At 41.0% G+C, this 22,669-nt stretch overlaps 4 protein-coding genes across 4 annotated transcripts in view; 2 read left to right on the forward strand and 2 right to left on the reverse strand.

Annotated features, from left to right (window-relative positions):
* The window catches only part of LOC309702205 (protein NLRC3-like), a 257,026-nt gene that overhangs the window by 185,251 nt on the left and 49,106 nt on the right, over positions 1 to 22,669 (reverse strand). The gene's annotated exons all lie outside the window — the stretch shown is intronic.
* LOC309702181 (NLR family CARD domain-containing protein 3-like) overlaps positions 1 to 22,669 on the forward strand; it is a 233,901-nt gene that overhangs the window by 111,067 nt on the left and 100,165 nt on the right. The gene's annotated exons all lie outside the window — the stretch shown is intronic.
* Positions 1 to 22,669, forward strand: part of LOC309703434 (NLR family CARD domain-containing protein 3-like) — a 39,475-nt gene that overhangs the window by 7,608 nt on the left and 9,198 nt on the right. The window contains exons 5-8 of the mRNA XM_082528240.1: positions 9,403 to 9,687; positions 10,521 to 12,318; positions 12,431 to 12,437; positions 18,359 to 18,528. Of these exons, the coding sequence (XP_082384366.1) occupies positions 9,403 to 9,687; positions 10,521 to 12,318; positions 12,431 to 12,437; positions 18,359 to 18,528 (2,260 nt within the window). The remainder of the gene's footprint in view (positions 1 to 9,402; positions 9,688 to 10,520; positions 12,319 to 12,430; positions 12,438 to 18,358; positions 18,529 to 22,669) is intronic.
* LOC309702276 (uncharacterized protein) overlaps positions 4,696 to 22,669 on the reverse strand; it is an 84,256-nt gene continuing 66,282 nt past the window's right edge. The window contains exon 2 of the mRNA XM_082526867.1: positions 4,696 to 7,497. Within this exon, the coding sequence (XP_082382993.1) occupies positions 5,773 to 7,449 (1,677 nt within the window). The 5' untranslated portion in view covers positions 7,450 to 7,497 and the 3' untranslated portion in view covers positions 4,696 to 5,772. The remainder of the gene's footprint in view (positions 7,498 to 22,669) is intronic.

Raw genomic sequence — 22,669 nt, forward strand, 5'->3', positions numbered from 1 at the left:
TGTCTGCCTGACAGAAGGACCTGAGAGCCGCCACAATATTTTTGGTAAGTGAAAGGTGTTTGTAAGCTAATCTGTAGCTAACATCCTTAGCTAGCTAGCTAAGATGGGCACTCGGCTATCGGCGAAACTTGTTTTGTAAAGTTTGTTTAGCTAACCCGTGCAGGTGAACGAAATGAGCAGAAACGCACCGGGCTGCTCAGTCAGTAACTAACCACAGTTACTGTACTTTTATTATGAGTATTACACTGTAAGAGCAACAGGCTGCACTCTGCTGCAGCTCCTGTGCAGAGCTGATTATTCAATATGTGCAAACAGCAGCATGTTTTCACTCTTTTGCCACATCTGTAAGGATATTAACACATATTTTAAAAAAGGCTTGCACTTTAGTAACCCCTCATTAATCATTAATTACAGATTAAATAGCAAAGCCTAATATTTATGTACTCAAACCAAATACTTCTGCTTGGCAGCTTAAGTTAAAATGTGTGTTTCATTTTTCCTCGGATTACATTTTTAGCACTGACTCTGTGTATTGTTTTTACTAAGTTTGTTTCAAATATTCAGGTTAAATAAAACAGTCTGAATCATTCTTATTGAGGTAAGTTCACAAAGTTACATGTGCAGTACAGCTTACATCCTTTGAGAGGGAAAAAAGCATTAATATTTGTTATGATACCTCTGTATGTTGGTGACCACGGTGCAGCAGCAGACTGAACCAGGACTGAAACCTGCTCCGTCTGCTCATGTATGCAGATTCACATTCACAAAGCACCAACAACTCAAAGGTTAACATTATATTGGAAAATCTGTTGGTATATACGGCTTTAAGAAATAAACAGCTCGTATGTGAGCAGAGCTGAAGAACTAAAGAAATGTAAGAGAAGAACTTCAGATCCTGGGTGTGTGAGGACAGAAGGATCAGCTCTATTTCAGATTTGAGATAAACTTTATATTTCAGTTTGTGATGGTTCAGTTCTCTTTGTGATTACAGGAGCTGCCCTCAGATTCAGACCTCAGCACCACCCAGTGACAGCAGACAGATCATCCAACATGTTCACATGTTAACTGCAGAATGAACTGATGCAAACAGTACAAAGGTTAAAGCACCACCTGTGCTGTAGTGAAAGCTGCAGCTGTTTTATTGATAAAAACAAAGTCAAAAGGATTAATCACCCCTGTATCATATGAATGTTGGGTTTTTCTCTGTATCTGTTATTGTACGATCTACTGTACAATATAAAGCACCTTCAGGTGACTGTTGTTGTGATTTGGCGCTATATGAATAAAATTGAATTAAATTGAAATGTAACTGTGTCACTATATATCAGCATTAACAGGACCTCAGCTTGGTGTTTCACAAAGCTGCTGATCTCAGACCTGCACAGCTTCCGTTTTAAACACTGAATGTACTCAGCTGCATGAAGAGCACGTTTGAGTTTCTCTGACACAATTAAATAAAAACTGATGAAGGTCAAAGGTCGTCACTTGTATGTCGAACTACAGACTTGTCATCTGGAATTCTTTCACAGTTTGCAAATTTGCAAATAGTGTGTTATTTACCATTAAGTGATTCAGAGTCATTCATACCAGAGTAACCAGAGAGGATCATATATTTTTAAATATATAACTATCCACAGGACTGAATATAATATCTCTAAGTAAAAGTCCAGAGACTCTGAGGATTATCCAAGTATTTATAACATTACACAAAGCAAAGTTCTCCATCACACAACGCTCAAAAAGAGATTTCTACGCCGAGTATGCATCATTCTCAGACTCCTCTCATACTGCCAATAAACTCTTCCAGCTCCTCCTCCCCTCCAGGAGGCGCTACAGGAGCCTTCAGACTAAAACCAGCAGGTTTAGGAACAGCTTCTTCCCCACAGCTGTCACCCTACTGAACTCAGTCCCCGCTGAGCCTTTCCATCCACACTCACCTAACCCTTCTACACTCCTCCTCCCAGTGACCATGATCCTTTCATTATCAACATTCACCACGTTGGTTACTGCTGTAGTTTTAGGACACTGACATGGTGTAGTCTCTGTTATAGTGTGTACACTGTTATAGTCTGTTCAGAGAGCTACGCTTCCACTACTGTAGATGTTTTCATAGCACTCTGTAGATCTGTTTACCTCACAGTGCTTCATCTTTATATATGTATATTTGTTCATAGTATACCTGTATACTTGCCCGTCTGCAGAGGTGGGTAGTAACGAGTTACATTTACTACGTTATATTTACTTGAGTAAGTTTTTGGAAAAAAAATTTACTTTTAAAGTACCCTTTTTGCACGATACTTTTTACTTTTACTTGAGTACATTTGTGAAGAAGAAACGGTACTTTTACTCTGCTACATTTCCAAAATTTGACTCGTTACTTTTTAAAAAATAATTAGTTTAACACATTAGATAACATGCCGCCAGTGGAGTTTCCGGTAACTTTTTTACCAATCAGATGTGGCCATGCAGTCACATGACCAGCTTGAAACTGTGGCGGGCCCAAGCGTTTCAAAGTAGCGGACACACGGAAAGAAGACACACATGAAAACATGGCAAAGCCAGTTGTCTACGCTAGAGCTGAAGAGGATGAACAGCATTTTCCTCACATACAAAGAATGTTTCGCTTAAAGGCAAGGCAAGGCAAGGCAAATTTATTTGTATAGCACAATTCAACAACAAGGTGATTCAAAGTGCTTTACAGAGACATTAGAAACAAAAACAAATAAAAAGCATGATTTAAAATTGATTAAAACAAGCAAACAAACAAACAAACAAACAAAACAGTATATAAAATCAAAACAGATAAAATCAGAACAGTAGATAAAATCAGTAGTTAAATGTAAGTTTTGAAATTTAAGCTTAAAAGTGTGGATTTGGTGCTTTATTCAAATGCAGCTGAGAACAGGTGAGTCTTCAACCTGGATTTAAATAAACTGAGTGTTTCAGCTGATCTGAGGCTTTCTGGGAGTTTGTTCCAGATATAAGGAGCAGAAAAGCTGAATGCAGCTTCTCCGTGTCTGGTTCTGACTCTGGGAACTGATAAAAGACCGGATCCAGATGACCTGAGGGATCTGGAAGGTTCATACTGGGTCAGGAGGTCATTGATGTATTTTGGTCCTAAACCATTCAGAGCTTTATAGACCAGCATCAGAACTTTAAAGTCTATCCTCTGACGGACAGGCAGCCAGTGTAAAGACCTCAGAGCTGGACTGATGTGGTCCACTTTTTTGGTCTTAGTGAGGACTCGAGCAGCAGAGTTCTGAATGAGCTGTAGTTGTCTGACTGATTTTTTAGGTAGACCTGTAAAGATGCTGTTACAGTAATCAAGCCTACTAAAGATGAATGCATGGACTAGTTTTTCCAGGTCCTGTTGAGACATCAGATCTTTTATCCTTAAAATATTCTTGAGGTGATAGTAAGCTGACTTTGTTATTGTCTTAATGTGTTTTTCTAAGTTTAGGTCTGCATCCATCACTACACCCAAATTTCTCGCCTGGTTTGTGGTTTTTAGATGTATAGATTGAAGTTCTCTGGTGACCTGTAATCGTTTTTCTTTGGCGCCAAAGACTATTACCTCAGTTTTGTTTTTGTTTAGCTGGAGAAAATTGTACGGGGCCTTGGTCTCCTGGTGACATTGTGATATATATTTGTGTGTCATCTGCATAGCTACGACAGTTTATTTTGTTGTTCTTTATAATCTGTGCCAGTGGGAGCATGTAGATGTTAAACAGAAAGGGTCCCAAGATGGAACCTTGGGGAACTCCACATGTGATACTTGTCTGCTCAGATGTGAAGTTACCTATTGATACAAAGTATTTCCTGTTTTCTAAGTATGTTTTGAACCAGTTTAGTACAGTTCCTGAAAGACCTGTCCAGTTCTCCAGTCGTTTGAGTAATATGTTGTGGTCAACTGTATCAAATGCTGCACTGAGATCCAGTAAAACTAAGACTGACATTTTTCCACTGTCTGTATTCAGACATGTGTCATTAAACACTTTGGTCAGAGCGGTTTCAGTGCTGTGGTTCTGTCTAAAACCTGACTGGAAGGCATCGTAGCAATTATTCTGTTTAAGAAGTAACTGAGCTGTTGAGAAACTGCTTTTTCAATGATCTTACTTAAAAATGAGAGATTTGAGATCGGCCTGTAGTTGTTCATTTGTGTCTTGTCAAGATTGTCCTTTTTCAGTATAGGTTTGATTACAGCAGTTTTTAGTGATTCTGGAAACACACCTGATAATAAAGAAAAGTTGACGATCTGTAACAGGTCTGACTCTAAAGTCTTTGAGACCTTTTTGAAAAAACTTGTTGGCAGGACATCTAAACAGCAGGAGGAGGAGTTCAGTTGACCTAAGATGTCCTCCAGGTCTTTGCTGTTAATAGGTTGAAACTGTTTCATGGTGTTTAAACAGTTTTTTGGTGGACACAGTACATATCCTGGATCTGCTGTTGATGTACCAATTGCTTGTCTAATTTTTTGGATTTTTTCTGTGAAGAATTTGGCAAAGTCATTGCAGGCCATGGTCGAATGAAGTTCAGCTGCCACTGGCACAGGAGGGTTTGTTAGCCTGTCAACTGTAGAAAATAAGACCCGAGCATTATGGCTGTTTTTAGTGATGATGTCAGAGAAGTAGGACCTCCTTGCACTCCTCAGTTGTAAATTAAAATTGTGAAGTTTCTCTTTATAGATGTCATAATGAACCTGCTCAGCTTTCCTACACTCTCTTTTTTCATTTTTCACCAGTGTGGAGTTTCTCCATGGAGACTTTTTCCTTCCAGAGATAACCTTCACCTTAATGGGAGCAATAGTGTCCATTACATTTAACATGTTAGCATTGAAGCTATTGATGAGCTCATTGACTGACCCTCTGGACAGGTCAGGTGTTAATGGGAAGACCTGGTTAAAAATTGCACTACTGTGTTCAGTTATACACCGTTTTGTGATCACTGTTGTTGATATATTTGTGTGGGCTGAGATTTTACTTTCAAAGAAAACACAGTAATGATCAGACAGGCCCACATCAGACACAGTAACCTTTGAAATGCTCAGGCCTTTGGAGATCAGTAGGTCAAGAGTGTGTCCTCTATTATGTGTGGCCTCTGTTACATGCTGAGTCAGCCCAAAGTTGCCCAGAGTGTTACTCAGGTCTTTAGTCCCTTTGTCCTGAGGGTTGTCCACATGGATGTTAAAATCCCCAACAATAATTACACAGTCGAAATCAACACAGATCACAGACAGCAGTTCACTGAGGTCATTAAAAAAGTCTGTGCAGTATTTGGGAGGCCTGTAAACATTAAGAAACACAACTTTGGATGGGGCCTTCAGCTGTAAAGCCACATATTCAAAAGACTGAAAACTTCCAGGAGATAGCTGCTTACATTGAAATGATTCATTAAATAAGACAGCAACCCCCCCTCCTCTCCTGCTCACCCTGACCTCACTGATAAAACTGTAGTTAGGAGGGGTCGTCTCGATGAGAACAGCTCCACTGTTACTTTGGTCCAACCAAGTTTCAGTTAAAAACATAAAATCAAGGCTGTGCTCAGTGATTAAATCATTAATTAAAAATGTTTTCCCAGCTAAAGATCTAACGTTTAATAAAGCCAACTTAAGTGTTTTAGAGGTATTACTTGTCCCCTCGTGTTTGGGAGCAGTCTGTGGCACACAAGGTATGTTTACTATATTTAAAGATCTTTTAGAGTGCAGCTCTCTGTGTTTTGACCAGGCCACATGTCTCCTTCTGTCACCTAAAAGTACAGAAATTTTAAAACCTTCTAGTAAACAGGGTCCCAGCTTCTCCTGGGAAAAGTCACCACTGCCATAATCCTCGCAGCCCGGACCCTAAACACATCAGACTGTGGAGACAGAGCGTGAAGGTGGTAAGGAGGAACTAAGGGGGGCGAGGCTGGGCAATGTGACTTCGATTGCTCTGTTGAGGGTGGGGCTCGATGGCGAACCTTTGGCCGCTCTGGTGGGGGGTTTATGGGGGACAAAAAGGGATTGGGCCGGGGGGTAGATCTGAGCCCAGCATTGACTCGCTCCATCATCTCCTCAGTGAATTTCAGGTGTGGGGAGGAGGGAGAAAGGGAGGGGGAGGAGGGTGATGGCCTGTCAGGGGTTTGGGGGACTGGGGAAGATCGTGGTCCCTGGTCCTGGTCGTTGGTGTTGTTGAGAGAGTTGGAGGCAAATAGGGACCCCTCTTCTTGCCTCAGATGTCTCTCCTTTCTGAGGCTCTTCCCGGGTGGGGGCAGATGGAGCTCCTCCTCAAGGTTTCTGCTGGGCTTTGTCTGTTCTTGGAGTACTGTTTGTTCCTCTTTATGAGATAACTCCTCGTTTATCTCAGCCTTGGCACCAAGCACATATGGATGACGTATGGAATAAAACAAGTTGGAGGTGAACAGTTTCACCCCTGACTTGTTAAAATTAAATCCATTTGCTTTAAACAGATGCCTGCGTTCCCAAAAAATATTAAAGTTGTTGATAAAATGCACCGAGTGGTCAGTACATGCTGATATAAGCCATTTATTCAGTGTAAACAACCTGCTGAATCTCTCGTCTCCTCCTCTGACCGGCGGTACAGGTCCACTGATGAATACAGCTGCATTCAGAGAGTTTACAGTATTTAGTAATCCAGTAAAGTCCCGTTTCAGAACCTCCGACTGTTGTTTGGACACATCGTTTGACCCTGTATGCAGAACAATGTTTGTCACAGTTGGATATTCATCTGCAATTTGAAGAATTCTCTCCTTCAGGTTGTTGACCATATCCTTAGGAAAGCAGAGGACTTTAGTGTTCTTACCGCACATCATTTGTACATCCTTTACGGCAGAGTCACCCACAATCAGAGTTTCAGGCCTAGCCTTTAGCTTTCCCTGTGGTCTTTTACTTTTCAACAGATTTTCAGACCTTACTTCGCTGCTTTTAGATGGATGGTTGTCCGATATAGATCCAGGGTCCTTTGATAGTGGAGCAAATCTGTTGTGCAGTTTCACATTCAGTTGTTTTGGAGGTTTGTTGTTAACCTTCCTATTCACTGTTGTCCAGTCCTGTTTCCTCTCATATACAGGGGTAGAAGAGCTTCTCTGTCTCGTAGGAAGTGAAGGCCAGTCGGTTTCAGAGATTTCAGCTCGCTGTGCTCTGCCCGTGATACGTCCTCCGCCTTCCAGGAGACATGATTTATGTCTTGGTTTTGCACCAAGACAGTCCAAGGGGGGATTATCACTTGAGGATTTATAATAATGCACAGAGTCTACTTTCTTGGTCATGTTATCTGTGCTCCTTAGCTGTGTACTAGCTTGCTCATCGCCATTGTTTTGAATCAAAGGCAAGGTTGTTTCATTTCCACACAGTCCATTTACCTCCACGTTTACTTCTAAGCGATGAATTTTTGTCTCCAGTACTGCAATCTTCTGCAGGAGGCTGTGGTAGTCATCTGTGGATAGGGAAGGCATCTTGTTGCTAGTTAGCCTAGCGGTTAGCACCTTTCCAGGCTATTGGGGCTGTTCGGTGCCCAGACACTGTAATCAGGCTTCAGCTGTGTCTAGGCCACAGACACACGGAGCGCTGAGGATAAGGTAACTGTTTCTGTTTCTGTTTCTGTTAAGAACACTTTAGTCCTAATGATCTATAAGTGTCCAGAAGCTATCGCAGGTAAGCTCATACGGAAAAAAGGGAAAAAATCAGCATAAAAATCAATAAAAGAAGAAAAGCATTTAAGGAGCAAACAGATGACGCGTCCACACTCGCAAAAGATACCATTGGGTAAAAGCAGCACAAAAGAGTAGCTATGTCTTCAGTGAGAGCCAAAACAAACCAACTTTTCAGCGTGAAACAACTCAGTTCATGTAACCTGAGGAAACTGTAAGTTTTCTCTAAATATCTTTTAGCTGTGGTTAGCTGGATGTCAGTCTTATGTTACAGACGCTGTGTCGAGCTGGAGCTGCGAGTCATATTTTCGGCGCTACGTTGTAGTGAGATAAGTTTGTGGGTATTTTGTGCAGCTTCAGCTGTCCTTTTAACTGCTCGCTGGTTAGCTAGCGTGAGCTATAAGCTAACAGCTAGCATGGTTAATGACGCTAGAGTTCCACGCACATGCAAACAGCTCGTCTCTACTGCTTTAACTGTTAAAACAGAAGACAATACTGCAGCTGACAGGGTTTATTATGTGAAACAGCAGCTTGTTTAGTTTAAACAGTCTGCATTAAGCTGGGCAAACACTGTGCGATTTTTTTTTTTCAGTCGCGTTATTCAGCTCCTGCTCAAACTGTACAATTAAATCGCAGAGGTTAGAAGTTCATAGGTCACGATGCAGGGTCTCACACTATATGGCCTGATGCTCTGATGCGACCCGAGTGCTCAAACTGTGCATTCATAACATGAAGCTTATCATACAAAATCTGTCCCTCGCTCTCCCTCTCTCTGTCTTACAGACACACACACCATCAACTTTGCTAAATTACTAATGAAAAACATTGACCAGGCAGCTGTGATTGAGTAGCAATGTCCATCCAACTCTTTTCATGGTTGTTGTAGTCATAATAATTTTGTGAGGCCACATTGAAAAGTGTTGGATACAGAAGCGTAGTACGGAAGCGTAGAGCCGCCACCCAGGCAAAAGAAAAATAGAGCTATGTCACATTATAACGTGAAAAGTTTATTATTATAGTATACTATTGTTCTAACAATATTAGATATAGTTCTAACAATATACTTTTCATGTTTGTACAATATACTATCATTTAGGTACAATATACCTATTACAATATACATAATTCTCACGTTCGTACTTGCACTCGTTCTTATTTTAAACTTAATCTGGAATGCAGGATATGAATGACAAGATTTTGTTTTTCATATTTTTCATTATTTTTCAGTTTCAATTTTTTCTTCGGTTTCATTTTAAGCTGGCATCATTTTAACCCTACACACCCTAAAATTTAGTATTTGTTGATGAGATGTTGAAGTGTTAATTGAACAAAGTTAGAATACAGTGGAACCCCGACTTACGAAATTAATCCGTTCCCGAGGGTCTTTCGTAAGTCGAAAATTTTCTTAAGTCGAAACAGCCATTGCACCTTTTGAGTGAGGTGATGCTGAACGATAAGCTAATTGCTAACTAGAACAACAATATGTCGTTCAAGTGGAACAGCGAAGCACGAGTACGGAAGCAAAGGGGTTGTCACATGATTCGGAAGGCCTTGTGGGCATTGTAGGCTCAGCCAATCAGAGCCAGCGGATTTCGTTACACCGGCATTTTGCCGTACCATGGGCAGAAATATTGCCGTTCATTGCCTTCGTAACTTGAATTTTTTGTTAAATGGGGTATTCGTAAGTCGGGGTTCCACTGTATTTTTCACATGATTTCGACTGAGAAGCATGTTTATGTCTCTTTCTTCTTCCTGTAGAGGAGGAGCTTGCCAGGGTACGGTCAGCCTTTGTCTGGAGGGTAACAATAGAAATCCTTAAACTGCTCCTTGAGGCCCTTGTAAGTGATGGTATCTTAAATAAGTTGGAGGAAGAATCGATACTGGAGGGGAACCCACTCAGAGCAGACAAGGCACGCAGCTTGATCGACACAGTGAGGAAAAAAGGAGACAAAGCATGCAAGATAACAATCAAGCATCTTCAGATCAAAGATCCTTCTCTTTTCTCTCAGCTGCGTTTGAACTCTGATCCATCTGCTCAACAAGGTGAGGTCATGCATCAGATACCATGAATAAAAATGGTCACCTTGCAGTTTGTTGAGATGTGAAAGTGAAACCTCAGAATTCATTGTAAGAAAAAGGAGAGGGCAAGAACGTCATTCTACGACGAATGTTTGGATTTGTTACATGCCTGCAAATGTATTTTCTAAACTACATGGAGGAATTTTGATGATCATCATAAACCTGTGAAACTACTTAGATCTAATGTGAGCTGTATTTAATTAAACACAAGTGTTCTTTACTTTTAAAAACCATGCAAACTGATTGCCTTAAAAAAGAAAAGTCACAGTGTTTCTCTAACAAGAGGACACTCTTTAAGCATCGGCCATTTGACTTAAATGTTTAATGAAAAAAATGCCACATTTATATATAATAAAGTAAAGCACATGTTTTGTGTGGCCAGAAACGGTTTACATTGTCTTTCGCCATTGTAATATATGAGAAGAATTAATGAATCTCTCTCAGATGCGTCTTTAAATAACATAGCAGTGGGGAACGTTATGACACTTCAATGTTGTTATTTTTGGTTACAAAGTTTGGAGAAGAGGCACAGAAAGCAGAAACCTGTTTAGCCTGCACATGTTGGCATCAGGTACATATGAAAAGCTGCAAAGCAATGCAGATGTGGAGGTTCAAAACATTTAATGTGGCTGTTTTCAGGAAATACATTTAGGAATTCCTGTAGCGCCTTTTTGATGAATTTCTGGAAGAATGAGTATATTAAAAACTTGATAGGATAAATAAAGGCCAAAGTACATCACATAGCTCCTTCAGACCAGATTTGTATTTTTCCTTCTTTTTTCCTTTTTTTGATTCAGATGCTCTTCAGAAGTGTCAGCCTAAACTTAAGTCTGTCTTGAAGAAGAAGTTCCAGTGTGTGTTTGAGGGCATCGCTAAAGCAGGAAACCCAACCCTTCTGAATCAGATCTACACAGAGCTCTACATCACAGAGGGAGGGACTGCAGAGGTCAATGAGGAACATGAGGTCAGACAGATTGAAACAGCATCCAGGAAACCACACAGACCAGAAACAACCATCAGACAAGAAGACATCTTTAAAGACTCACCCAAAAGACAATACCTGATCAGAATAGTGCTGACAAAGGGAGTGGCTGGCATTGGGAAAACAGTCTTAACACAGAAATACAGCCTGGACTGGGCTGAAGACAAAGCCAACCAGGACATCCAGTTCATATTTCCATTCACTTTCAGAGAGCTGAATGTGCTGAAAGAGGAAAAGTTCAGCTTGGTGGGACTTGTTCATCACTTCTTTACTGAAACCAAAGAAGCAGGAATCTGCAGCTTTGAAGACTTCCAGGTTGTGTTCATCTTTGATGGTCTGGATGAGTGTCGACTTCCTCTGGACTTCCACAAAACTACAATCCTAACTGACCCTAGAAAGTCCACCTCAGTGGATGTGCTGCTGATAAACCTCATCAGGGGGAAACTGCTTCCCTCGGCTCGCCTCTGGATAACCACACGACCTGCAGCAGCCAATCAGATCCCTCCTGACTGTGTTGGCATGGTGACAGAGGTCAGAGGGTTCACTGACCCACAGAAGGAGGAGTACTTCAGGAAGAGATTCAGAGATGAGGAGCAGGCCAGCAGGATCATCTCCCACATCAAGACATCACGAAGCCTCCACATCATGTGCCACATCCCAGTCTTCTGCTGGATCACTGCTACAGTTCTGGAGGATGTGCTGGAAACCAGAGAGGGAGGACAGCTGCCCAACACCTTGACTGAGATGTACATCCACTTCCTGGTGGTTCAGGCCAAAGTGAAGAAGGTCAAGTATGATGGAGGAGCTGAGACAGATCCACACTGGAGTCCAGAGAACAGGAAGATGATGGAGTCTCTGGGAAAACTGGCTTTTGATCAGCTGGAGAAAGGAAACCTGATCTTCTATGAATCAGACCTGACAGGGTGTGGCATCGATATCAGAGCAGCCTCAGTGTACTCAGGAGTGTTCACACAGATCTTTAAAGAGGAGAGAGGACTGTACCAGGACAAGGTGTTCTGCTTCATCCATCTGAGTGTTCAGGAGTTTCTGGCTGCTCTTCATGTCCATCTGACCTTCATCAACTCTGGGCTCAATCTGATGGAACAACAACGAGCAAAATTATGGTCTAAATTATTTAAAAAGAAAAATAATTTAAAATCTCTCCACCAGAGTGCTGTGAACAAGGCCTTACAGAGTCCAAATGGACACCTGGACTTGTTCCTCCGCTTCCTCCTGGGTCTTTCACTGCAGACCAATCAGAGTCTCCTAGAAGGTCTGCTGAGACAGACAGGAAGTGGCTCACAGACCAATCAGGAAACAGTTCAGTACATCAAGAAGAAGCTCAGTGAGAATCTGTCTGCAGAGAAAAGCATCAATCTGTTCCACTGTCTGAATGAACTGAATGATCGTTCTCTAGTGGAGGAGATCCAACAGTCCCTGAGATCAGGAAGTCTCTCCACAGGTGAACTGTCTCCTGCTCAGTGGTCAGCTCTGGTCTTCATCTTACTGTCATCAGAAGAAGATCTGGATGTGTTTGACCTGCAGAAATACTCTGCTTCAGAGGAGGCTCTTCTGAGGCTGCTGCCAGTGGTCAAAGCCTCCAACAAAGCTCTGTGAGTACATTTGTACTCATGTCTTTACTTTTAACATCCAACTGTGTCAGTAATTTATTTCACCAGGCTTTCTGTCTTTGTATGAATTTGTAAAGTTTTGGGATTTCTCCAGTACAACTGTGACCTCTTTGATGCCTCCAGAACTCGAGACACTGGATTCACCATAAACTCTGATCATCACTGCTGCTGTTATGTTATCAGTCTTTGTTTAAACACTTAGGCTGCATGTGCCTGATGTTGACTTCATATTCACATGCATGCTCCTAGATACATTTCTACTGCAGGTCTATTTTAGTCACAAATGTTGGTGAAACACTTGCTTTTACATGCATGGTGGGTCCTGCATTAAAGAAAGCATTTGAATTACTCAGTGAATCCTGGCAGCCAGAGAAACATCCTTAGTTCCACTTTAAACTAAACTCTGCTTCGGTCTTCCACAGTGTGTTTGTTGTTTCTTTGTTGTTGTTGGCCTGCTCTCTCCTCTCACTCCAATCTGGTTGCAGCAGATGTTTGTCCCTCCCTGAACCTGCAGACTTGGGTGCAGCACCTCAGTTCATCTTCAGTCTGAAACCAGCTGTTGTAGCTATATCCCCTCAAGCACACCTTCCCTGGTCATCTCTGCTGTGGTTGCTATAAAATTTAATCTTGATTTAAAAAAAAGATCAAAAAACCTCAAGTCAGACTTGATGCCATTTGTTGGCAGCATGGTGCCTGTTTGTCTTTGATGATAAACTGCAGCACAGTCTAAAGCAAACCTTCTGACTTTATTGACTTTATGCATGTATATATTATTCCTGTTCACCTTGGACACACAACAGCTCTCTGTTTGTTGTGATTGGATCTAGAACAGCCAACATATCCTAATCTAGATGATTTCTAAGGTGGTATCTGGGACGAAAAGTTAAAATCAGCTTGGATGGCCTGTACTGTATGATGGCCTTGGTTGCACCACATTGATAGCCATGCAGGGTGGTTCACTCCTTGTGCAAGAAGACCGAGGAGTGAGCCACACTTGGTCAAAGCTTGGTCATTCAGCTCACTGTTTTCCCCTTGTTGGTTGATGATAGTATTTTTTTTACCTGACTTATAGTCATCATTGTCTTCAAATTAACTCACACACTGCTGACTGCTGTAGCTTACCTGGCTGAGCAGGTGACCCATGTACTGAAGGTTAGAGTCGTGACTCCAGGGCCTGGTTTGAGTCTGCCCAAGACCATTTCCTGTGTTATTCTCCTCACTTCTCCCTCCCTTCCTGTCTTCTCTGTCCTATACAGTGAAGACAAAAGGCCTCAAGTTGTGAAAACTCTTCCCCTTCATCATCTTCCATCTCTCTCATCTAAAATCTCCAGTATTCTCTGTGTAGAGAATCTTTTCACAATCTTGAATGATAAGGATCCAAGTGGGTAAAGTTATTTATTTGTTGTGTTCCTATTTGCAGCTGGGATAGATTAAGAAAAACTATCGGCTGCCCAAATTACATCCAGTTTAGAAGACAAACATTGAGTGAAGTGTTTGTTTCATCATCCTTCACAACTCATCCACCAGGTGTCACAAACTGCAGCAGGACAGTACAAAGCATGTCATACTGGATGGCTGCAACAACCAGAGTTTTACCTACCTTTGGTATTTCGTGACAGCATGAGCGTAATATTTACTGAACAGAGTCGTCTTCTGTAATCTTTTCAGATTCAGATTCAGAACACTGTATTTATTTTCAAGGGGCAATTAGGATACTGAGCTTTCCAACCGTACATACAATACACAAACATCACATTGGGGAGACGGGTCAGGCTAGGTAGCTGGCCGGTCAGCCGCTAGAGCAGCGACCCGGAACCGAACAGCGGAAAATGCACAACATCAGGAAAGATGAGGAGAAAAAAGAACTCCTCACAGACTGAGCTCCAACAGGGAGATCAGTTTGAGAACAGACAAAAAAAATGACCTTAGTGCAGAGCACATGAAAACTCTTAATGCGCCATAGAAACACATGACAAGCAACAGGGATGGGTAAAAGGTGAGAGACAGCCGGTGTAGACAGCGCACCCGGGCCTGCAGCATTTGCGCTGGTCCCCTCGACCCACCGTCTGCACCGGGAGGGGATAAGCATGCTTAGGATGGGAAGGAACAGTCTAAACACCGTCTGTTATCAGGGTGAGATTTGTTATGTTCAGCTCCAGCCTTGAGACCACAGCTGGCGCCGGCATGTTAGCCGCATGAGATGATGGTGGCTTTCTTTGGTGCGAACAACTGCATGTCAATTTCACAGCTGATCTAACAGTCCGTCACTCGTCTCTCAATCTCCCATTGGAGAGCCACGAGCTTCTCCGAGAGGTTATCGGTTTTGGGCTCAAAGAGCAAAATCTGAGAACTCACAGCCGCCATGAGCTTCTTCAAGATCTTATCCGTGCTGCGTTCAATGAGCCCATTTTGAGAAGTCACGACCCGTCCCATTGTTTCAGTCACAGCTGGCAGCCTTGTGGGGGTTTGAACAGCTGATTCCGCTTTCTTTAATCTTCAATAAGCCAGGGCCAAGCCAGCTCAGATCAGCAAGAACCCTTTGCTGCTGTGAATGTCCGTGCTGCTAGCTGCAAAGAAGCAATTATTTCTGCCATCCCAAAAGAAAACAAGGATAAATTAGAATGTGCGTCATATAGACCAATATCTGTTCTTAATACAGATTACAAGCTGTTTACATCTATCATGGCTCGACGATTAGAAAAGTTCTTACCTAATCTAATTCATAATGATCAAGCAGGTTTTATTCGAGAGCGCCAAATACAAGATAATGTACAACGGACATTACAAATTATTAATCATATTCAAAAGAATAAAATAGAAGCAATGGTAATCAGTATCGATGCAGAAAAATCATTCGATTCAGTTAATTGGAACTTTCTTTACCGAGTCTTGCATACATTTGGCTTTCACGAAAATATAATTAAGACAATACAGGCACTTTATGATAACCCTACGGCAAGGATTAAAATTAATGGCTACCTATCAAATAGTATTAAGCTGCAAAGAGGAACAAGGCAGGGCTGTGCGTGCTCACCATTATTATTTGTGTTATATCTGGAACCATTGGCTCAATATATAAGACAAAATAAAGAAGTAGAAGGTATTAATATCCATGAAAAGGAGCATAAATTAGCCTGCTATGCAGATGATATTTTAATATTTTTGGGTCAACCATCAAACTCTTTACCTAAATTAATGCAATCATTTGAATACTTTGGTCGACTATCTGGATATAGGGTTAATATGAGTAAAACACAATTGCTTAAGTACAATTATATTCCATCAGAAGAAATTAAAAATAAGTATCAATTAGCATGGCAAACAGAGTACTTTAAATATCTAGGAGTCATAATACCTAAGGATCTTACAGAACTATTAGAACGAAATTATTTACCAATACAGAAAAAAATTAAGGAACATATAGCGAGATGGAATCTAATTCCATATTTAAGTTTATATTCGAGAATAGACTCAATTAAAATTAATATTCTTCCTGAATTATTATATTTATTTCAAACATTACCAATAGAAATTAACCAGAAACAGTTTAATGAATGGGATAAAATTTTGTCAAGATACATATGACAAGGAAAAAGGCCCCGAATTAGATTTAAAACCCTACAACTTAACAAAGGAAAAGGGGGGTGGGGCTTACCTTCTCTTAGGGAATATTATTGGGCAGCACAATTAAGGCCTATGATATGCTGATGTAATCCTTCATATGACGCTCAATGGAAAGTTATTGAGGAGAGTCTGACCTCCATCCCCATATAAGCTATTATAGCAGACAGAAGCTTGCAAAATTTAATAAAAACTATTGAAAATCCATGGATCAAGTTGACTTTTAAAATTTGGGAAACAGTAATAAAAGAATATAAACTAGAAGAGGATATAGCAGTTCTTAAGTGGTGTGCATATGACACACATTTTGCTCCAAATAAATTGGACACCAGATTCAAAGATTGGACATATAAAGGATTAACAGCTTTATGTATGGTAACGGAGGAAGGCAGACTAATTAGTTTTGATAAAATGAAAGATAAATATTCATTAGAAACACAGGATTTTTATAGATGTCTACAGATGAGGCATTTTGTCAATAAAACGATAAAAGCTAAGGCTGAATTGAGTAAACAGCTGCTAGACGTATTTAAAAGGGCAGTTCAAATAAAAATAGAGGTATTATAGGTGACCTCTATAAAGGATTAACAAATATGAAATTACACTCAACCTTGTATATCAAAACAAAATGGGAAATGGAGGGAGGAATAGAGATAAAGGAGGAAGAATGGACAACAATATGGGCATATCAATGGAAATGTAGCAGCTCACAGAGCTGGCGGGAATTTGGGTGGAAAAGCCTGATAAGATATTTTATTACACCTCACCAAAAATCTCACTATGAAGGTAACCCTCCCGCTTGCTGGAGAAATTGTGGAAATACAAATGCAAATCACTATCATATTTTCTGGGACTGTCATGTTATTAAAACTTATTGGAAGGGAATACATGCAGCAATACAAGAGACATTTGGAAGATATTTACCTTTGGAAAGTAAAATTCTACGTTTTGGACTTATGCCAGAAGGATGGACAAAGAACGATAAATACTTCTTTAACATTTTACTGGCAGCAGGAAAAAAAGCCATCACAAAAAAATGGCTTTCTTCAGAGAGCCCAGCTATGAACACGATGATGAACATCACACTGGAAATTTACAGAATGGAGAAAATGACAGCAGATGTGAACTACAAGAGGGAGCTGTTTGTATCACGATGGAAGAAATGGATGGACTACATTAGAAAACGCAGGCCAGTTTTTGCTTTTGCATTTTGACTTTGTTAACTACTAGAAGACTAGAGGAAAAATTAGTTACATTAATGGAAACAAAAACACACTCCCTATATTTATTTATTTATTTTTCTTTCCTTTTTCTTTTTCCTTATGCATTTTTTATTTATGTTGTTTGTTGTTTCCTGTTTTGCTTCTTTGTCTTTTCTTCTTCTTTCATTCTTATTGTATGGATATTTTAGTTGTTTAAATATAGAAAAAAAGAAAAAAATATATGTACTGAAAGATAGCTGAAGTTGATGGTATTGTATAGTGATTCTAAAATGTTAATAAAAAAAAAGAAGCTGGAATCAAATGAGTCCAAGTCTTCTGCTGATTCAGCATCACATTCATCTTTGCTCCTTGTTCTGCATCCCCACCATGGACTTCATTCCTTTCCAAGCCAGCCTTGAGTGTCCTTTATTCAGCTCATCCTCTGCTTTACTTTTACACCTGATTTTAGCTGCTTTTCTTCTCTCCCTCATAACAAGACAGCTTCTTCTGCCTGAGAACATGTTGGAGTGATTTACTAATCCAGGGCTGATTTTGGGGGAAAATAGTTCCCATTTTCAAAGTAATCCCCATTTTTCCCAGAATGAAATGTAAGTAGAAATAAATGATCTAAGTGAGAACATGAGCGTTTAAAAAGGCTCTTCTGAGGCTGCTGCCAGTGGTCAAAGCCTCCAACAAAGCTCTGTAAGTACATATGTGATCATAGCTTTAGCTTTTAAATGTTTATTCTAGTTAACACAGATCAGGTGGAACAACTCAAATAAAATATCAAAAATATTAAGTGGTCATCGGTACTCAGTTTGTTCAATACTGAATACAATGGAGCACAAATTGTCCACGTTTCTGAAATATTTCTGGGTGTAACTGTCACCAAAGTGCAATTTAGACCTGGCCTGTGGTTGTTATCTAAGTGATAATCATCAATTCTACTAAAACAAATACAAAATAAAGAAATTTGACACATTCTGTTGATATCAAAAGCACACTGAACAATTCAGTGTTGTTTTACTGCTGTTCTCTCTTCACTTCTTCTCCTCTGATTCTCTCCACATGTTGCTCTGCATCAGTGCTCAGTTTCCTGACAAAACAAGATGAAATATTGCTAAATATAATAGTATCTCATTACACTTCAACATAAGTGTTTTATTTTTGTAATTGTTTATCTGTTATTTTTCAGACTGAGTCACTGTGACCTGTCAGAGAGAAGCTGTGAAGCTCTGGCCTCAGGTCTCAGCTCTCAGACCTCTAATCTGAGACAGCTGGACCTGAGTAACATCAACCTGAAGGATTCAGGCGTGAAGCTTCTGTCTGAAGGACTGAAGAGTCCACACTGTACACTGGAAACTCTCAGGTGAGATCAAGCATTTTTCTTTCATCAACTGACAGAATTAGCAGATTAATAATAAGGCAGTCCTCTAATAAGAGGACAAGTGGAGGTGTTTTGGAGGGCAACATACTCTTATGTTAACAAGACAGGAAGTAGTTCCTGGGAACTGCTTCCTTTGTTATTGTCTAAGTAGAAACATGATGGTGAAACAGTGATGAGTTTGCAGAGGTGGATCCACAGCACACAACACAACAATGCTGTTGCGTGCTGAAAGCAGACTTCTCACAGATTCTGAGGCTGCAGGTTTCATCACTGTCCAACCAAAATTCACTGAACCAGCAGTAAATGAACGTCCAAAACTACACTTCATGTTTAAAAAACAGATGATCAGGGGGATTTGTGTTTACATCTTTTTTGTGTGATCTGTTCACCTGCTGTTTCAGCTGTTTGGTGGTTGTTGAGATGGTTTTGTGACCTTTTAGCTGAGATTCTGACGTTTCTGTAGATACCACACATGTCTAATTACTTTGTACAGCATGAACGGCCATAACGAGGTTTCTAACAGTAAGAAAAGTTGTAAAACTTCAGAAAATATAGTTAAAAGTCCAAAACCTTCCACGTCTGGTGGCTTGTGGTAAGGAGCAGATCAAACGAGTAAAGAATTACGTTATAATTATAAATGGCTTCAACAGCACATTCAGGTCTGTGAGACTCATTCAGACACTGAGCCGTGGCTCTGTGCTACATGCACATATTTCTGCATCTCTGCCATTCAGACACACTTTATATATAGTTTATTTTATGTAGTATTCAATACTGAACTGTACATTTAGTCTTTTTAAAGGCAGCAAGTTTTATTCAGTGTTTTCATGAAAGCCTTATTTCTATCCATTTACTGCTATTAGGAAGAACACGTGAGGTTTAAGACCTGGACCAGTTTGAAACCTTTTGTCCTCCACAGTGGAAAATGGGTGGAAATAAAAATGGGTCTCACTTTAGCCAGCTCCTAATTTTATCAGTTCTACTCTCAGCGTCTCCTGTATATCTCCTGTATAAATGTTGCACTCAGCTTTGTGGTCTCCAATATCACTGAAATGCAGCCAGATGCTGCTCATTTTGCCTTTTCACTCTTTCCTGACACGCTTGCATTTCAGTACAGCTCCCATTTCTCTGTGTACTGGTCTCTACCACTACCCTTGCTGTCTATGGGACATGTCTTCTTTCACATAATGGTATGATCCCAGTCTGTCTCTGAAAGTGTTTGGCCACATGGTTTGCTCATCAGAATAACATCTCAGCCGTGCTCACATTGATTATCAGCAAGCCTGAAAATTCATCAATATTTGACATATGAAATTATCTCATGGGCTTGATTTGGCCCACGGGCCATATGTTTGACACCCCTGGTTTACACAGTTTGGTATTCAATGTACAAGTGAGTTAGCTCTCAGCTAACTAGCAGACAAGCTAACGGCTGCGACTGCGTCTTTCTAACAAGAGCGTCAGACACTCAGACTGGTTTCCTTTGTGGATGATGATGTGTTCTCACACTGATCCTTCATGCTGATGCTGCCATCCACCCACTGCTCCTCATCATCATCTCCATCAGCCCTCACAATACTCCACCTTCTTCAGCTTCATGTTCAGCAGCCTGGATGGACAGTAATTCTTTCCATGGGTTATGGTGGGACATTGAGAGCTGAAGTCAAACAGTAGTGAGAAATGAAAGACTGATTCATTTCTATTTAGTCTTGTGCTGTGCAGCTTTGTTCAGAGCATTAAGGCCCAGCAAAGATTACTGAGGTCATAGAGTCCTGATGAAACCTGTGTGCTTATAGAAACTGAGACCAGATGAACCAGAATAGAAGGACATTAAAATGAAGTGTCAGCTACACAAAGGCAAAGCTATTCAGTTGTTGCTGTGAGTTATTTAAATGGAGGATGGAGTCAGACTTTAAGCTGCTGGACTCAGTCACTATATCCTGTTGTCCTCATAGAACCTGGACACACAGACTCACCTGTGACACAGTGACACACAGTGTGGGCTACACACACATTAGAAAGTGGATCAGTCACACTTGTGCAATCATTTGTTGTGCTGGGAAACCATGAACACTTTGAATCACATTAATGGCTTTGTTACAGCAACATTCAATCATGAGTTCAAAAGTAGTGCATTGTGTACTTATTTTAATAGTACTGCAGTATGAGAAGTGCAACATTCAGTGTGCAGAAACAGATCAGGTGCTTTCTAACAGCAGTGTTCCCTTTAACACAGCAGCAGTTCAAACATTTCTGTCAGTCTGAGCTGAAACATGAATCTAATCAAATATCAAATCAAAGTTCTTTGCCTCTGCCAGGACGTTAACATTTGATCTAGTTTTTTACAAAGTTCCCTCAGCGTCCAGAGCCACCAACATACCTTTGATCAACAGCAAGTGAACATTTATAAATGTGTGTTTGCAGAACAGGAAGCAGCAGAACTATTGTTCTGTTATCAGGCAGCAGCACAAACGCTCATCAGCTCATTTACTGTGCAGGACTTTGAGTGTGTGAAGTGTGTGTTTGTGCTGGATTTCCTTTGGAGAATCTCAGTCAGAAACCAGACAAAGAAAAACTCTTTCAACAGTCCAGGTTGAGTTGACAACATGAACTGCATTTATCTTCCTCTGACTGACATGTTCTTCCTCCTCTGCACCGAGCCAGCTGCTAAGACTCACAAGCTCATTGACATTTTCTGATGTTAAAGAAACTCTCTTCTTCTGCACAATATGAGCAGCAACAGAGAAGAAGCTTTCACAGGTACAGATGTTGCAGCTGTGGCCAAGTACATGTGCTGCATGTTGGAGCAGCACTCTAATGGACAGGCCTCTGTACTGATGGTGGGCTCTGCTCTGTATCCACCACACTGTTCTCAGCTGAGTCTTCCTCCTGTTCACACTCTGATCAAGCACCAACAGGGCCAACTTCTTCTCTGGTGGCTCGGATGTTGTTGCTTCCACAGGTTTCCCTCCAACAACCCTCTGTTCCTGCAGTAAGTTCAGTAAGTTCTGGGTAAACACTTGAGCTCCTTGAATCTGGCTCCAGCAGCAGTTTTCACATATACAATGTTGGCATTTTGCTTGCGTGTCTCCAGGTCTGTTCTGAATGTAGACTTGAATTTGACCACGTAGGCGGGGTCATCATCTGAGCTCTCCATCACCTGAGAGAGATGACAAAACACAGAATCACAGAGCATGAAACCAACGTTTCTCCTCCCAGAAGTTCAGTCACAGACCTGCAACAGAAACAAGAAGATTCAAATGACGCAGAGCTTTCATTTACTTATATCCACAAACATGTCCTCTACATATTCATGCTGTGTTTACACACACATACAGAGGCTGTTTGTCTCTCACACACCGACAGGACACTGAGAAATACATCATGTTAAATATACCTGCAGGCTTCCAGCTGTGCGCTTTGTCCCTGTCAGCTGTGATCGCCATGGCAACCTTGGTGTTGTGCGCGATGCAGGGACGTGTTCAAAGGCAGACGTCTGGCAGCAGCATCATATTTGATGCACTATCTGTACTGAGTGTGCTGACTGTATTTCAAATGTCCCACTGCTGTGCAACATGAATCACATGTTCTGCACGTTTCTGTAACTCCCAGGTAACCATGGTTACCCAGCCACGCCCAGTAGTCTCCAGAGAGACCAACAGCTGGTTCATGTTGTAACGCCGTGGCTTTCGTAGTCTCTCCTTTTTCTACAGCTCATGTGTTCTTCTTGTGATGCTGCGTCTTGAGGCTCATACATGCCGTCATTTGTTGATCCTAAGAACGTTCCTCAGACCGACTTCTTCAACAACAGATAACTTTAGTTGTATCAACACTGCCTCCTGGAACAGTTTAAAATGAACATGTCAAAGATCTGTACCTGTCTCCATGTTTCTGTCCCCGCCCCTTTCTTTCTGTCCCGGGTCATGTGAGCGCTGCAGTAGTATTAGGCCCACCCTCAATGCTCCCATTGGCTGAGACGCATAATGACGCCCATTTCAAGCCAGCACTGATCAACATCCCTCCTGTGACCCATGGCTGTTATATTCAGAGCCAGTGAGCACTTTCACAATAATCATGATTTTAAAAACTGTGATTAAAATAATTGCTGACGTTAATCAGTTAA

Source organism: Aulonocara stuartgranti (assembly GCF_965226115.1).
Source record: "Aulonocara stuartgranti genome assembly, chromosome: 3".
Classification (NCBI taxonomy): domain Eukaryota; kingdom Metazoa; phylum Chordata; class Actinopteri; order Cichliformes; family Cichlidae; genus Aulonocara; species Aulonocara stuartgranti.